The 15,641-nt window shown below is 55.5% G+C and overlaps 8 protein-coding genes across 10 annotated transcripts; 4 read left to right on the forward strand and 4 right to left on the reverse strand.

Moving 5' to 3' along the window:
• Positions 1-212: 212 nt before the first annotated feature.
• Positions 213-548, forward strand: IUM83_02265 (transmembrane protein 222; the record flags this gene model as incomplete). Its single annotated transcript, XM_067926168.1, has 1 exon — positions 213-548. One exon carries the CDS (start codon positions 213-215, stop codon positions 546-548), a length of 336 nt encoding a protein of 111 aa, XP_067796652.1.
• A 219-nt stretch (positions 549-767) lies between these two features.
• IUM83_02266 (Calcineurin-like phosphoesterase) lies at positions 768-1,654 on the reverse strand (the record flags this gene model as incomplete). The annotated part of the gene is made up of 3 exons (XM_067926169.1): positions 768-929; positions 1,040-1,327; positions 1,415-1,654. 3 exons carry the CDS (start codon positions 1,652-1,654, stop codon positions 768-770), a joined length of 690 nt encoding a protein of 229 aa, XP_067796808.1.
• Positions 1,655-3,918: 2,264 nt separating this feature from the next.
• IUM83_02267 (atp-binding cassette superfamily) lies at positions 3,919-4,413 on the forward strand (the record flags this gene model as incomplete). The annotated part of the gene is made up of 1 exon (XM_067926170.1): positions 3,919-4,413. One exon carries the CDS (start codon positions 3,919-3,921, stop codon positions 4,411-4,413), a length of 495 nt encoding a protein of 164 aa, XP_067796528.1.
• A 1,204-nt stretch (positions 4,414-5,617) lies between these two features.
• Positions 5,618-6,718, forward strand: IUM83_02268 (Zinc finger C2HC domain-containing protein 1C; the record flags this gene model as incomplete). Its single annotated transcript, XM_067926171.1, has 2 exons — positions 5,618-6,321; positions 6,403-6,718. The coding sequence occupies 2 exons, from the start codon at positions 5,618-5,620 to the stop codon at positions 6,716-6,718; spliced, it is 1,020 nt and encodes a 339-aa protein (XP_067796613.1).
• Positions 6,719-7,605: 887 nt separating this feature from the next.
• On the reverse strand, positions 7,606-9,548 carry IUM83_02269 (Tetratricopeptide repeat protein 21B; the record flags this gene model as incomplete). Its single annotated transcript, XM_067926172.1, has 3 exons — positions 7,606-8,161; positions 8,223-9,021; positions 9,182-9,548. 3 exons carry the CDS (start codon positions 9,546-9,548, stop codon positions 7,606-7,608), a joined length of 1,722 nt encoding a protein of 573 aa, XP_067796509.1.
• Positions 9,549-9,682: 134 nt separating this feature from the next.
• Positions 9,683-12,595, reverse strand: IUM83_02270 (Tetratricopeptide repeat protein 21B; the record flags this gene model as incomplete). 3 transcript variants are annotated; one of them, XM_067926175.1, is made up of 4 exons in its annotated part: positions 9,683-11,093; positions 11,188-11,589; positions 11,692-11,751; positions 11,916-12,595. In XM_067926175.1, the coding sequence occupies 4 exons, from the start codon at positions 12,593-12,595 to the stop codon at positions 9,683-9,685; spliced, it is 2,553 nt and encodes an 850-aa protein (XP_067796744.1). The 3 variants fall into 3 exon arrangements, with proteins under 3 accessions (XP_067796744.1, XP_067796745.1, XP_067796743.1); XM_067926174.1 differs by having other exon boundaries at positions 11,188-11,751; XM_067926173.1 differs by lacking the exon at positions 11,916-12,595 and having other exon boundaries at positions 11,692-11,747.
• Positions 12,596-13,867: 1,272 nt separating this feature from the next.
• Positions 13,868-14,209, forward strand: IUM83_02271 (uncharacterized protein; the record flags this gene model as incomplete). Its single annotated transcript, XM_067926176.1, has 1 exon — positions 13,868-14,209. One exon carries the CDS (start codon positions 13,868-13,870, stop codon positions 14,207-14,209), a length of 342 nt encoding a protein of 113 aa, XP_067796409.1.
• A 109-nt stretch (positions 14,210-14,318) lies between these two features.
• IUM83_02272 (multidrug resistance protein ABC superfamily) lies at positions 14,319-14,909 on the reverse strand (the record flags this gene model as incomplete). Its single annotated transcript, XM_067926177.1, has 1 exon — positions 14,319-14,909. The coding sequence occupies one exon, from the start codon at positions 14,907-14,909 to the stop codon at positions 14,319-14,321; it is 591 nt and encodes a 196-aa protein (XP_067796408.1).
• Positions 14,910-15,641: the final 732 nt, after the last annotated feature.

The following is a 15,641-nucleotide window of genomic DNA, read 5'->3' on the forward strand; positions in this document are numbered from 1 at the left end:
GGGCTCCACAATCGACGCTGCCGTGCACCGCTTCCCGTTCTGCATCGTGTGGTCTCCCATTCCAATTCTCACGTGGTTCCTTCCCTTCATCGGCCATTTAGGCCTCGCCGACAGTAAAGGGTGCGGTATTAGCCCCAAATGAGCCCTTAGCTGTGGAATTGACCTATATTGACCAAGTTACTACTATTTTTCTGCAGGGTCATCTTTGACTTCTGGGCCACACTATCGGCCGCGACGACTTCGCCTTTGGCGCCCCCACGCGCTACTTGCAGTGCACTGTAGATCCTGAGGACGTGGCCAAGTGGGACGAAGCTGTGGCCGCAGGCTGCAAGATCTACGAGAAGAGGATGCACAACTTGTGCTGCGACAACTGCCACTCGCACGTGGCGGTGTGTCTGGAGCACGCCCACTACGCCGGTCGCAAGCGGTGGAACATGGTGGAGCTCTGCTTCTGGGTGTTCTCCAGGGCCAAGTACGTGAGCATCGCGGGGTTCGTCAAGTCCTGGCTGCCTTTCGTTCGGCGGGTGAGTTCGTGCTACTCGATATGAATTGTCGATAGAGCACCAAGCAGAAGTAGCAGAAGCGACCGGAGCTTGAACGGCCTTAGTCGAGCGACAACTTGAGAAGTTGTGGGCATCGCAATCTCCAGGTAATGCTAAGAAAATATATAATGATTGCATGCAAAGCAGAGGACTCGGTGAGGAGTCCAGTACATATTACGGTGTGTAGAGTTGTTTTCGCTACACCTAGAATTCTGAATACAGCACTTACTCGCTGCGCTCGAGGCTAACGTTGTCGTAGTGCCGCTTCCAGCTGCGAATTTTGTGGCGCTCCTTGTTGTCTACTCGTCCATTCGGATCACGCGCGTTCGCCGAGAAAATAGGAGGCCCGTACGACTGTCCGAAACCAGTGCCGCCTCCGTAGCACAGCTGAATACCGTCCACAAGACAGCAGTACTCGTTCAGGTGGTCGTGCCCGACGAACGCCGCCTTGACCTCGTTCATCCCGGACAAAGTCGAGATTAAGCGCATGTTCATACCTTGATTTTCGGTCCCTCGTACGTCTCTCCACTGCAGCCGTCGTCCGAGTAGACAAACTCCACGAGTGGGATGTGGAAGAACATGACCGCAGGCAGAACAGTTTTCGAGCTGCTGTGTCTCTCAGCACGCCCAGCCTCCGAGAGCTGTCGGTAGTAGTCGATCTGGCTCTGCTTGATCCAGTCGTACTGCGAGAACACGAATGGGTATTCCTTCGCCAGCGCATCTGCCCCTGAATCCAAGAAGTACATCCGGAACACGGTGTCTCCTGCCTCCCCAAGCTCCAGCAACTGGAGCCGTCACGTTGAGCATATAGTTGCCAACACCGTCAACAGTATCCGGCCCCGCGCAGTGTACGAGTGCTTTTTCTCCGACACCATTTCGACGATCTTCTCTCGGAAAATCTCCTGCATCGTCATGGTTCCGAACACCATTCCGTACGGAATGCCGCGGTCCTCGGCTGCTTTGGTCACAAGGTCGATCGCCACTTGCTGCCAGCTCGGGCCGTACACTTGCACGTTGTCTCCCGTGAACGCAATAAAGTCAGGTTTTTCCAGGTCGACCAACTGATCCACAAATTGGTATGTGAGAGCCTCGGAGCAGTTCTCGGCGGCCATGCCTGGTGGCACGCTGTTGCCACAGCCGACGGTAGGGGATCCCAGTACGTGCAGATCCGCAAGTTGAGGATCTTAAACACTAAGGTGTTGTCGGTGCTGCTTCGCGCCTGGATCGGCGCCTTCTGCGCGGATGATGCCCCGCTCAATGCAGCAAGCAGAGCCAAACACCACGTTGGTGGCAGTCTCATCATAGCTCAACTTCCGTTCGAACAGCTAAAATGGCACCTCCGAACAGCTAAAATGGCACTTCCGTTGTTGCTATTCGTTTCAAAGGAGAAGTGATCTCAACGCTGAATCCGAACGCGGCGTGTGACAGTCCTCGAAGACGAGGATAGAAATGAGCGATACTACTCGCCAACTTCACACCAGCACGTCCTGCTACACTTAGCTCACTTTGAGTTTAACCAAGGCTTTCGTTCCTCAGGCAAAATGCCGGCCCGTATTGCAGCCACGGGGCCCCAACTCCCCACCGCGAATACATTGTCTGGGTCTTCAACAGCTCTGACCACCGTTGAAAAGCGGCTGGATGCACTGAATGCGAGACTCGTGGTTCTACGTTCGCCTTCTGCTACTAATGGGTGTTAGCTGGCTCTTCGTAGTGCAGAGCTCGTGCTATTCGCCTTCACTCGACATCTTGTGGCCAGCGATATCGCCATGGGGACCAACGCTTGGGAAATTCTAAGCGTCGGTGTACCTCGGGGCAGCACTTGGCGGACCGCTTTTGGTCTCTTGGCAGACTTTCGAGGTCGACGCTCGGCTCTGGTGCTCGCTATGATTTTATCACTAGCAGGGTTGGCGCTATCTGCTGTAGCTACGACGGACTACCAATTGATCGGCGCGAGAATTATTGCAGGCGTCGGATTAGGTGGAGAGCTACCAGCAGCTATTGTGCTGGTGCAGGAACTCTCCCCAAAATCTATGCGAGGCTCCATGGTGGCATGGCTCGAGGCATTCGCAGGTGTTGGGGGTATTGTCGGCGTAGCTCTGGCGTTTGGATTGGCGCCGACTACCGGGTGGACAAACGCGTATTTGGCCGTCTGTGCCTGCGGGTTGTACGTGGGGGTACTGCGGTGGGCCATTCCAGAATCTCCGCGGTGGCTAGCGAGTGTTGGTAGAGTGAATGCAGCATTTAAGGTTATGGAGAAACTCGAACAAGAGCATGGCGTCCGGCCGCATTACGATACACTCGAGATGCAAAAAGCTCCGAAGCCTGCAGATGTGGAGTTTGTGCCTTCGGTGGCGAAAGCGAAGCCTTCTGCATTTGACAAATCTGTGCCTACGTTGATGATTTGGGTACTGTGGACGGTGATGGCGGTGTCGTCGTATGCGCTGGGCGTGTACATTCCAACGCTCATCAGCTTGACTGGATTCAACATGTACGTAAGTTGGGTTACCATAGTGCTGCTGCATGGATCGCAGGTTGTTGGGTGCATTATTGCTTCGTGGATGCTGGAGACTCGCGGTCGAATGAAATCTCTGACTTGCTTTGCAATGCTGACATCGGTAGCTTCGGTTGTGTTGAGCTACGCGCCGTGGCACCACCTCGTGGTGATTGTGGGGACCTGTTCCGTGTCATTATTGCTGGCGGGGGCGTGGTGCTGTTTGCTTGTGTGGACTACCGAAAACTACCCAACTGCTGTGCGAGCGCGCGGGATATCGTATGCATTTGGTTTCAGCCGTCTTGGTGCCACTGGAGGAGCGATGCTGTACCCTCAAATGTTCGAGGTGTGGCTTATGACGGTATCCTCTATAACCTGGGTCTTTGCTGGGATGTTGGCTGTGACGGTGCTCTGCGTTGCGCCTTCAACCGGCCCAACCGCGAAAACAGTGGCGGGTATCCACGAACACTGTCTTGGCGCCAAGAATGAAACCCGAACGCGAAAACTGCTAGTGGGGAGTGAAACGTAGTTCTGAAAAATTCATGATCCTTTGAATTGTCGCTTATTATATTTGTGTCCATGGTGTCTAACATCTTAGTTAGTTCGCCGCACAGCTCGATCGCATGAAACTCTGAGCCGTGGGATTCCGGTGGTTTCCAGCCTCTTGTCCTCACCACACTGCCACGACGCAGCGAGAGAAAATAGTCGACATGAAACATCCCAAACTGCACCTCTAGAAATAATCGCGTGTACATCACCACCTTCGAGCTCTTATGAGCAAGGACTCAGTCAAGCTTGAGCCAGCTCACCTCTTCATTCTCTAAAACATCGAGTCTCAAGCAAGCTACACTTCCCAGTCTCTCCACCAGGTTGCTCCATCAAGCCATGGTGTCTGCTTCATTCGCGCTCCTTGGCGCTCTGGTGCTCTTCACGTCGACCGCGGACGGCAGTAGACAGTTTGTTCAGAGACTTCCCAATGGCGGCAATGTTGAAGGCTACCAAGCCATTGGGCACACTGACGGTACAGGAAACAACCAAGCGACGAACGCTTTCGGTGACGCCTTCCAGAAAGCTGGAAATAAGTGGTCCCTGGGGCTGTGCCAAGCTGACACGGACGGTGACGGTCAAACGAACGGCCAGGAGCTCGGAGATCCGTGCTGCGAATGGACCCAGAGCTCGGGAAATTCGCCTCGATGGTCAAGTGGCGTCTCACACCCTTCTCTCAAAGACTCGACGTCGAACGCCTCTCTTTGGGCGAACATCAACTGCTCCGCTGTCACAACTATTTCCGCCACGTCTGGAGCGGACAGCTCGCTCACGGTGGAGTCGGCGACTTCCATGTTCGCCCTTGCGACTGGAATTGCTCTCTTATTTGCTTAGATCGTAGATAAAAGGTCGAAGGCATGCACTAAGCTTAACGAGTATAAACTCACACCCTACGTTCGTCGTTGAAGTTTGGCCTATTTCAACTATTTATAATATGCGAGCTCCCAAGTCGGCGTTGAGGTTTTGAAGTTTGTGAGTCACTAAAATTGTCACTCGTAGTGTACAATCGCATTAAAAGCAGGACGTGTCTCGGTTTCTCTTTAGATTAATGTGCCATCTTATGACGCACACCTAAGACTGCGAAACTTTTTTCAGCTTTCTTCGTGTGCAAATCGAGAGCATTCATCGTGTGCACCTGATCGGCCGAAAAGGGACGCCTATATTTGCCACAGGTACAAGACAAGGTTGCCTCTTGCCCTCAGCAGACTGTTGGAAGCACCAATTCACTGCTGTCACAGCAGTGAATCCAACCAGCACATTCGCGAAGTTTAAGTCACGGGCGCAAGTCATTCATTCCTCCGAGCTCCGACCGTCAATGGTGTCAGGTTCGCTCGTGTTAATCAGTAGCATGGCACTATTGATGCCAACAGCTCAAGGGTATAGCTACTACGTCCAGCGCATCCCGAACGCCGACAACGTGGATGGGTTCACGGCCATCGGCCACACCTCCGACAACGGGGATGACCCCCCAAACGCCTTCGGTAACGCATTCAAGAAAGCTGGCGCTAAATGGACGACAGAGTTGTGCCAAGCTGACACCGGACGGCGACGGCCAGACCAACGGCCAGGAGCTTGGCGATCCGTGCTGCGTGTGGACCCAGAGCTCCGGAGACGCTCCACGCTGGACAACTGGTGTCTCCCACCCTTCCGACGCAGCGTTAACATCCGACCCGAGCTTGTGGGCAAATATCAATTGCAATGCAGACACTGCCGCATCCTCTGCGTCGACCGCGACAAACTCGACCACAATTGCGACCAACTCGACCACGACCACGACCACGAACACTACGACGGGCACCGGCACTTCGGGCGTTGGCAGCTTCAAGGCGGCGCAGTCGCTCGCGTCTGCTATCGCCCTTGCCACCAGTATCGCTCTCTACTTCGCCTAGTCACTCTCAGGTCAAGTTGAAGTTGATGTAGCCATCTCCACCCGCTCTCTCTAATAGGTCAAAACTCCTTTCCATAATTTCATCCAATCCCCATCCTTCTCGTCTCTTTTCCTCTCCTCTTCAATTTCCCATACAAAATTCAAACGGAGATGGCGGACGTCGACGCCCCCCGCGATGCGTCGCTGTCTACGGCGATATCTCGCGCCCCAGAGCCGCTGGCGACGTCGCAGGCGATGCAACGCGTAGAGGAGACGCAGACGCATCTAACGCACCAAGAAGAACCCCTCGAGAGGCGCAGCTGGGGCTCCGAGGCGTCCCACAAGAGCGAGGAAGAGGAAGACGACGGCTGGATGGTCACGCCCATGGCTACGTTTGCCGCACGCGCCAGCTCCGAGGACATGACGGCGGCGGAGGAGGCGGACGTGGAGGCCAGCGTGCGCGAGGCGCTGCGGCTGCTGGAGGACTCGGCGGAGGGCGCGGAGAGCGAGGAAGAGCCGGAGGAGCAGGAGGACGAGGCCTGGAGGGCCGGGAGGACGGCGGAGGGCTACCTGGACTTCGTGCACGAGGTGATGGAGGACAGGTGGACGCTGGACGACAGAGGAGGACACTGGAGGACACATGAAGGACATGTGGACTCAGACGAGGAACAGATGGAGGACGAGGACGCTGAAGAAGAGGACAGACAACAACAGATGGACGGGCAGACGGTCCAGAAGGACAAGGTGGAGGACGCTGCAGCTATTTTTGGAGAGCAACACGAGAAGGGACAGGAGGACGAGTGGCAGGAGGCCTACACGGCCAAAGGGAGGGTGTACTACTACAACCGCCGCACGCGCGAGTCGTCCTGGAAGAAGTACGTGGACGTTGGGAGGGTGGGCAGTGTTGGGTGGTAAATTCTGACTTGGTGATTTGCTTTCTTGGGGGCTGTGTGCAGACCGAGTCACTACAATTCGAGCGAGAACCAGCCCCAGCCGCAGCCTGCCGCGGCTGCTACTGAAGAGGGGTCGGAGCTGCACCACTCGGTGCTGCGACAGAGTCTTGGGTACAATCCGGCGGCGTCGGTGGCGGCGTCGGCGTCGGCGCCTGCAGGTTCGACGATGGACCGCCAGGCGACGTTGTTCTGCAGCTTCTGCGGCGAGCAGCAGCCGGGCGATCAACTGGCAGCGCACTTCCATGAATGCGCGTCGGCGAAGTTCCACAAGCGGCGCATGTCGCCGCTGTACTTGAGCTTTGAACGGGCTCTGGACTGATGTCGGAGGATACGACGCTGCGCTCAATGCATTATGCTGCGTCTTTCCGGACCCCACGCCTCATGGACGACCAGGCGCTACGTCGATGCAGGATAGCCTATTGCTGTTACGTCCTAGACGCCGGCGTAGTAGCATGAAGGAGCCCGGCTCGACGGAAAGTACACCGCAGAAGTCGCGTAATGCTCGGAGTAGAATATTTGGCACGGATGACAACAGCTTGAAGAACTCACCTGATCGCCACGTCCAGCTAGACGCTGAGAAAGTGTCAGCTCGACGAGCTACTGATGTCGAGCCAGCTCGCCGAAGAAAGAAAGATGTTGGCAAAAGGAACACAGCACAGCCGAGTTCGTTTGGAGGTCCGGTAGCACAGCAAATGGAAACATGTCGGTACTGTAGCCGAAGCTTCGCAGAAGGTCGGCTAGCGAAACACGAGGCAGTTTGTCCGCGCGTGTTCGGCAACGAAGGCTCCTGGGGGCGCGGCACTCCATCAAACCAGGCTTCCCCGCCAAATCCCAGGAATGCACGAGTTGGAACGCCACCAAGCTCGACAGGTTCAGCGACATCCAAGCTACACAAGCTAAAGGATCATACTTTGCAACAAAGCTACAAGGAGCATCAAGCAACACTTGTGCTTTGCCCTTGCTGCCGTCGGAAGTTTGCACCTTCTGGCGCTCAACAGCATATAGCTATCTGCAAAGGTGTCCAGAACCGTCCCAAGAATCCCATACCGCTACTCCGCGACTACGCCATCGCTGGCTAGTGGATACCTAATGGCAATTGCAGTGAATGGCTTGAGATAAACGGTATGTGGTCATTCATTGATAGATATATAGATGAATGCAACTCAACCCTGCATTTCCTTGACTGCGTTGTTGTGGCCATTGCATTTAGGGTCGGAATCCAGCGTAAGCCTTCTCAAGAATTTCCTTGCGGATCTTTGGATAGTCTGGGTACTGGTCCAGCACCTTGTGGCAAACGTCAACAGCGAGCACAAGTTTCTTTGCCTTGAGGTAGTTGAACGCAAGTTTGAAGCCTATTGCTGCGCTGGCCTCGCCCTCGCAAGTCCAGGCTTCCTGGTAGCACTCAGCAGCGTCGATGTATGACTGTTCCTTCTCCATGACCAATCCAAGTAATTCCCAGGCTTTTCCAGAAGACTTGTTGTGTGTCAGTGCTCGTTTGCACAATTCTTGGGCAAGATCAAACTTGCCGCGGTTGATGTAGATGTCCGCAAGCAGAAGGTAACTGCGCTCGAATTCATCCGCGAGGATTTGATCGTAGTTCATTTTGGCGATGCGTTTGAGCTGGTTTCGGGCTTTGGGCTGCTGCTTCGTCAACATGTATCCCGTGGCGAGCCCAAGCAACGCAGGTACGTAGTCGCGGTCGACTGTCTCGAGAATCTCCATGAAGAGCTGGATGGCTTTGTCCAGCATGCTTTTGTGCGGACTGCAAGTACGGCGTAGGCTTCAAGCACGCGGAGTTTGGCGTCGCGCTCGTTTCGAGCCACGGAAGCTCGTCTAGCAGCGTGTTGGCAATGCGGAGGTTTTCGGTCTGCTCCTTCGTATTGCCTTCATTGCCATCGTTGCCTGCATCCCAGAGATTTTCGTTGTCTGGATTGAGATAAATCTCGATCATGTTGATGAGAGCCCGCTCGCCCCATTCTGGATCACGCCGTGCAAGGTTGAATTCGTCAATGGCTTCCACCACGTTGTTGCGGAAGCGTGCATAGAGCCCCTTGCAGAAGTGAAGTCCAGGCGCATGAGCTACGCGCACGTTGGTGCTGCGTTCTGCCAAGCGCAAGTATCGTTGAGCCAAACTACCATGTTCCTTGTCGGTGGACGAAGTATGAAGCTTTCCAGCACGACGTAGCATGACAAGGAAGCGGCTCAGTGCTGCGAAGTTGTCGGGACGACTGTCGAGAAGCTGCTGGAAGTGATAAATGGCGGATTCATTGTCTTCCTTCTGGAGCAAGATGTCGGCTAGCATGAGTGCAGCTTCTTCGTGAGCCGGGTTGAGGCGCAGGAGTGTTGAGCAGCGCACTTGGCACTGGTCCAGATCACCAATTTGCTGGTATGAGCGCGCTAGGAAGAGCAGTGAAGGTTCATGGGTCTCGTCTGATCGCAGAGCTAGCGTGCAGTATTTCACGACATTCTCGCGCTCTGTGTTACCAGACGTTGAGGCGTAGATGGCTGCGATCTGATAGCAAGTGTTGGCAATAGCGGCGCGCTGCTTGCTGAGAACATCGGGCTGCTCGTCCTTCTGGCGATCCAAAACCACTTTTGAATGGCGTAGGCCTTGAGCAATGCCTGAACGGCCATCTCATCGCTTCCAAGTCCACGGTGAATAGTTGGCAGCACGAGCTGGAGGTCTACAACCTGCAGGAGATGGCTCAGGGACTCGGAATCGTTGGACGGTGCCTGCTGCACGACACGCAGGGCTTGGTCGTAATGGCGCAGCTTGGCGTACAGCTCAGCAAGGTCTTTGCGCAGCACAAGGTTCCCGGAGCGAGCTTCAGCGCTGTCTCGTAGTAGTCCACAGCCTTGAGGTAGTCGTGCTTCGAGATCAGGACACGTCCAATGCGCCCAGCGATAGTTGGGTCACCAGGGCTTAGTGCTTTGGCACGCTCAAACGATTCGACCGCTTGATCCAGCATTTGATTCGCAAGTACGCCTCGGCCAAACTCACGTGTGGCATGGCAAGGGTTAATCGCTACAAGTTCCTGATAGCAGCGTGCGTACAGGTGCTTATCCTTGCGGTACTGGAGGTAGATATCAGCTTTGACCATTTGAGCTTTCGTGAAGGCAGGAGAGCTCACGGGCACGCTGCTGAGCATAGCAATCGCTGCGTCATAGTCCCCGCGTTTGATGGCAAGCTCGCTGTTAGCCACAAGCACGCGAACTTCTTGCGACGTGCCACGGAATACATCAAGCGCCTCGCGCACAGTCTTGGTAGCTTCGGCGATGTCGTTCAACTGCGATAGTACCTGAGCCAGGTGGATATACACGGAGGCCTTGTCGAAAGTGACACGCCGCCAGCGTTGTTCTCAGCTGACTGCTTTTGCCTACGGTTGCTGGTTCCAGTAATCATTGAGCCACCAGCACTCTGAATCATCTTCATCGCGGTTTGAAGCGTTTGAAGCGCCTCGCGGACATCGCCAGCATTCTCGAGAATACGCGCCTTAATGATGTAGTACGACAGTGATTGTCGAACGGAGAAATCGTAGCTGAGTGCTTGATCAAGACACGACGAGGCTGCTCGGAAGTGTTCGCGCTCAAGACTCACGCGGGCCTGCATCAAGTGGGCCTTGGAGTGCCCGGGATCCATTTTCAGGATCAGGTTGGTGACCTGGTAGGCGTCGTCCAGCTTCTGGGAGTCGAAGTATGCTTGTGCCAGCACATACTGAGCTCGTAGGAAGCCCGGGGATTTATTGACAAGTTTCTCCAGGATGCTCATGCCCTTAAGAACAGCATCGGATAAGCTGTCATTGGGGCTACCGGGCTGTGGAGTGTCACCTTGCAGAAACTCTGTAGCCACCTCGACGAGGAAAATTGGATTGAGAAGGCTCATCGTATCGTGGGTGGACACGTCAGGGCCTTGAATGGTCTCCTTCAGTTTGTCCATGTGGATCTGCATGGCTTGCTGCAGCAGCTTCACTTGTCTAGGACGGTCACGGTCTTTCTCCCAGCTTAGAAGTGCCTGAAGGAAGGCAAAGCTAGCACTGGCTCCGATCGATTCCTGGATCACACTGAGGAATTCCATCTGCTGCGAGGCGTCCTCAAGCTGACCTAGCTTGATCTGGCAGTAGATCATGCCATGCAGGGCCATCTCGTTGGACTCGTCCAGCTTTAGAGCTTCCTTGTATGATTCCATGGCTTCCGCATAGTCTCCAAGCAGTCCACGCTGATACCCGCGCTCGGCTCGAAACGCCCCACTGTCCGGGTTCAGCTGAATAGCGTGCTCAATGAGCCCCAAGCTACATTGAAGTACTTCCGAGTCACGATCAGATACGCGAGCTGTGCAGCGCGATATCTCGCAAAAGAGCTCGGGGTTGGCCGGTTCGACTCTTTTCAGCGCCTCCAACAGATCACGAACTCTCTCTGCAGCCTCGCGGGCGTGACCTTCTCGAGACAAGAGCAGCAGAATCGTGATGCGCATGGCCTCAATCTCCCGAGCGTTTTCACTCAACGCTCGCTCCACGCTGTCCATGCACTGGTCCCAGTTGCCCATTTTCAACAGCACCAAAGCCTTCTCGCTGAGTGAGTGCTTGAACCAAGGGAATTGCACCGTGATCTCGTCGAACGACTCCAAGGCGCGCGGGTATGCCTTCTTCATGTCGTAGTACTTGGCCATCCCAAGCACCAGCTCGGCATCCCTTCGCCTGACGAGCAAAAAAACACACACAAAAACATCAGCTAAAAGGTTAGCAATGGAAGAGCTGCACTAAACTAGCACAGGTCATGGCGGTCACGTACTCAGTCACTTGGTCGAAGAACTGGACGGCATTGTCTCGCAAGTCTGCGTCGCGTTTAACTTTGGGGTCGACAGTGAGGTCCACCCAGCCACGGAGAATGAGAGCTCGTTGACGGAGTGCTCCGTCCGAGCTGCTCTTCCCACTGCTGCTCAAGAGTTGGTCGAGGATTTTGCGAGCCTTGGCGTGCTCCCCTAAGTGCCAGAAGAAGGTTGCGCAGAGCATGAGACTCGCGCTGGACGCGTTCTCCTCCGCCATGACCAACTGCAGCTCCAGCTGAGCGACTTCGTCGTGGTCGACATGTTTGCACTGCGAGTGCGCGTAGACCAACGCGTGGAGACACGGCAGCTCCACGTCGCGGCCCGTTCTCTTGAGGTTCTCGAGTTCTCGGATGGCGGACGAGTAGCTGCGCTCCAGCACGATTCCGAAGGCGCGCCAGAACAAGATGGCCGAGTCGCTGCCCTTCTTCTCGAGAATCTGCTCGCATAGTCGCTGGACGTGGTCGTACCAGCCCTTGCGGATGTAGTAGTTGATCAAAGCACGCGGATCCATGGAGCTGCTCATGGTGCTTGGGTGGAGCTGAAGGAGCTTTGAGCGGACGCACGACTCTTGAAGATCACGCTGGACTTGGATCGCTCCTGAAGTTGAAGTTGTCTGCCAATCACGTGTATTAGCTCAGGGTTCGACTCAAACGCTAATGCTAACGCTAACGTTAGGATTTCAGCTGCCTACAATGGCTTGGCAGCCGTGAGGAAGAAGCGCTTGAGGTGGAAGATGGTGCTGCCGTCCCGTTGCTTGGGATACGCGGCAGCGATGAGCTCGCGATACTTCTGCTCGAACTGCGTGGCTTCCGTCGAAGGCTCGCCCAGAGCCTTCATGAACGGACGCAGCCCTGTGGAGCTGGTGAAGTCTGCTACAGGGTTGTCTCCCTCGAGAATGTGCGCGTACACCGTCACCCACACGTCCAGCTCGACGTCTTTATCGGCGGACTTGAACAGATCGTAGTAAAACTCCGGGTCGTGCTCGCACGTGACCGAACGCACTCCAGCCGCGCGCTCGCTCAGACCCAATTCAGCGGCTGCTTGCACCATGAGATGGTAGTTGGGCTGGAGACGCGTGTCTGGGATCTGGAAGGCGAGAACGCCCCCGGGCTTCAAGAACGAATACAACCTCGACATGATGTCCTTGTGCTGGTCCGCACGGGCCCACTGCAGCGCCGCATTGGAGAAGATGAGATCCACAGGGTGTCCGGGATCATACGTCTCGAAGTCGCCCTGCACGTAGCTGAATTGCTGCGAGCGGAGAGAATCGTTCTCCTTGTGCTCTTGTTGAGCTACCTCCAGCATGGAAGTTGCCGAGTCCACAAACGTCACGTGTGCGTTTGGCCACCGCTTTAGGAAGGCTGGGGCCATGTTGCCGGTCCCTGCTCCAAGGTCAATGATCTCGATCGAATCCTCGACAGCCGACGGGATTGAAGACACTCGAGCAAGAAGGTCAAGTGCCGGTCGCAGACGCTGTTGCTGGAACTTGAGGTATTTCTGCGGCTGCCATGTTTGGGTAGCGCGGATAGCACTCTGAGCCATGGCTAGTAGCTCCAGTTGTCGGCCAATTGGTAAGTTTGAAAGTGCAATGAGAGAATAAGCCTTGAGCTAGGACACTAAATCGCCAAGTTGTCCCCTAGTTCATCAATCGCTTTGGTTGATGTACACGTACGGATATCATTTCGTGCTAGTACAGCAGCATGCCTTCAACCAATCCGCTATGTTGTCTTTGGTGCACGCCTTGATTCATTTCGAGCCAACCGGAAGTGTCTCGAATATGTCCCTTAGGCGCGTTATTTGCGTGCAATGGCCATCTTCACTCGAACGTCACCAATGCAGGAGTGAGTTACGTGCGTACCAGACCTCTGCGGCATCGCTATCGACAGAAGTATTGGGTACGCGCTGGTTCCACTGTTTCTTGCGTCGTATTTCTCGTGGCGGCCCCCACCACTCGAGTCGGTGGTGGGGCCACCCGAGGGACTTCAAAGCCGCAGCACGGTACGTCGGCCTCTTCTTGCGGCTAGCATGCTAATGCTGATTATGGAAATTTTGTCCGTCGAAGCTCTCTCAATCATTGCTAGCTACCGAACAGCGTAGTTGCTGTGGCGACTGGGGAAAGTCAACGTAACCATCGCGGGGCTCTCGGTGGCTACGAACGTTCGGGTCGGCAATTGTCTTGGAGCAGTCATGCCCAAGAAAGCGGAGATGGTTAGAAATGTCGCGCTGGCAATGACCTTGTTACTTTCGCGACGTTGCTATACAGCCTCAGTGTTAAACCCCTTTACTGTTTCTCGACCCCAGCGAAAGTGCTGCCCTAGCTCGCACTGACGAGTAATAGTCCTAAAAAATGTTATTATGGGCTTCGATACCGGACGCAAAAAGACGCCCAGACATATGTATTTGTATGAATGCTGGTTACGTCATGTACGGTACTTACAACTTCAACTTGACAGAAGTCATGCACAGGCTTTTCGAAGTTGCCTTTCCGATTCTTTCCCGGTTACTGCGGGTTTCTTTGTGGAACTCGTTCCCCGGATAACACAGGCTTTATTGCGGAAAGCGCTCTGGCAGCGGAAACCTGGGGGCTTTCCGTCGTGGTGTGTTCATTTCCCAAAACGCCCCAAGTGCGAATCGTCCTCAATCATGGCCAAGGTTTCGGTGTTCATCTACGTCGCTGTGGTGCTAGTAGTTATTCTCAACAGCAGCACTGCAGTGGTTTCTCGGTACTTGAGACCGACCGCTGAAGAAAACGCTGCCATGCCGTGCACGATGCACCACCAGAATTCGAGCCTCAGCAGCAGCGACGGCACAGACCACGGCTCATTGCAGGAGGCTGACACGATCTCCATCGGGAGCAAGGTGTTCAACATCGTCGACGTCGACAACGGCAACACGATGAGCATCGGAAACAAGGTGTCCAACGTTGTCGACACAGCTGGCGACACGATGAGCATCGGCAACACCAAACTTAAAATCTCCGCTTAGGCGGACAACACCAAGAAACCAGAAAGGCAATGGAATTTATGTAAAGTTTTAGCGTTTCAATGCATTTTGAACTTACACAACAAGGATCGTACCGTATGTATCGTGTCTTCTAAGCTGTGCCAGACCGCTTCGCCAATGCAGCGAACACGGACTGTGGCCGCGCCAACAGCTCCGATGGAGAACCGAACTCGGCCACGCGACCCGCATCCATCACCGCGATCTTGTCGCAGTGCATGATGGTGTTGATACGGTGCGCGATGATGAGCACCGTCTTGTCCTGGAACGTGTCCTGGATGGTGGTCTGGATGAGCGCGTCCGTGGCCGTGTCGACGTTGGCCGTGGCCTCGTCCAGCACGACGACCTTGCTGTCCTTGAGCAGCGCGCGGCCGATGCAGATGAGCTGGCGCTGGCCCACCGACAGGTTGTCTCCGCCCTCGGCCACCTCGAAGTCGAGGCCCGCCCCCCAGCGACGCAGGTTGTCGGCCATGTGCACCTGCTGCAGCACGCGCCAGATGCGCTCGTCCGAGTACTCGTGGAACGGGTCCAGGTTCTCTCGCAAAGGGCCGCTGAACAGCACGGGGTCCTGCGGGATGATGGCCAGGCTGCGCCGCAGCTCGCGCAGGTTCACGCTCGAGATGTCCACGTCGTCGATGAGCACGCGGCCGCTGTCGAAGTCACAGATGCGGAAGAGCGCGACCATGAGCGAAGACTTGCCCGCGCCGGTGCGTCCGCAGATGCCGACTTTCTCTCCGGCGCCGATATCCATATCGACACCTTTGAGGACGAGCGGGAGTTCGGGTCGGTATCGCAGACACAAGCCTTCAAAGCGGACGGATCCACGCACCGGCCAAGCTGCTGCAGGCTCATTGAAATTGTGGGCGACAAGCTCGCTGGTGCGGCTGCCTCCGTCGTCTTCGACATCGATGGTTCGGAAATGGAGCAGCCGCTCAACACTGGTCATGGCGTTGTCGGTGCGGTCGAAGGAGCGCATGACCCACTGCATAACCGACGTCAGCATGAGCGAGTACGTGAGCGAGAGACCCGAGGTCATGGACCCGACCGAGCCGCGCGTAGTGACGAGGTAGAACGTGACCACGAAGATGACCACCACGGACAGCAAATCGAGCCGCGTGGAGAGCCAACGGTTTGCGGACCAGTACGTCATGAACAGGTTGGTGTTGGTGTCCACGACGTGGCGGTTGCGAGCCGAGAACTGCTCTTTCATTCCGAAGGCGCGGATCGTCGTCAGACCGGAGAGGGTCTCGCTGAACAGGTTGTACACGGGCGTGCGCGTGATGCCCTCCATTCTCTTGACTTCGCGCGACGTCTTCTTTGAAGTACTCACCGGTCCACACGAAGATCGCCAGAATGGGGATGTATGACAGTCCAATCCAGTAGGACGCGAAGGCTGACACCACTAGCGAGCCAAAAC

Source organism: Phytophthora cinnamomi (assembly GCF_018691715.1).
Source record: "Phytophthora cinnamomi strain GKB4 chromosome Unknown Contig16, whole genome shotgun sequence".
Lineage (NCBI taxonomy): Eukaryota > Oomycota > Peronosporomycetes > Peronosporales > Peronosporaceae > Phytophthora > Phytophthora cinnamomi.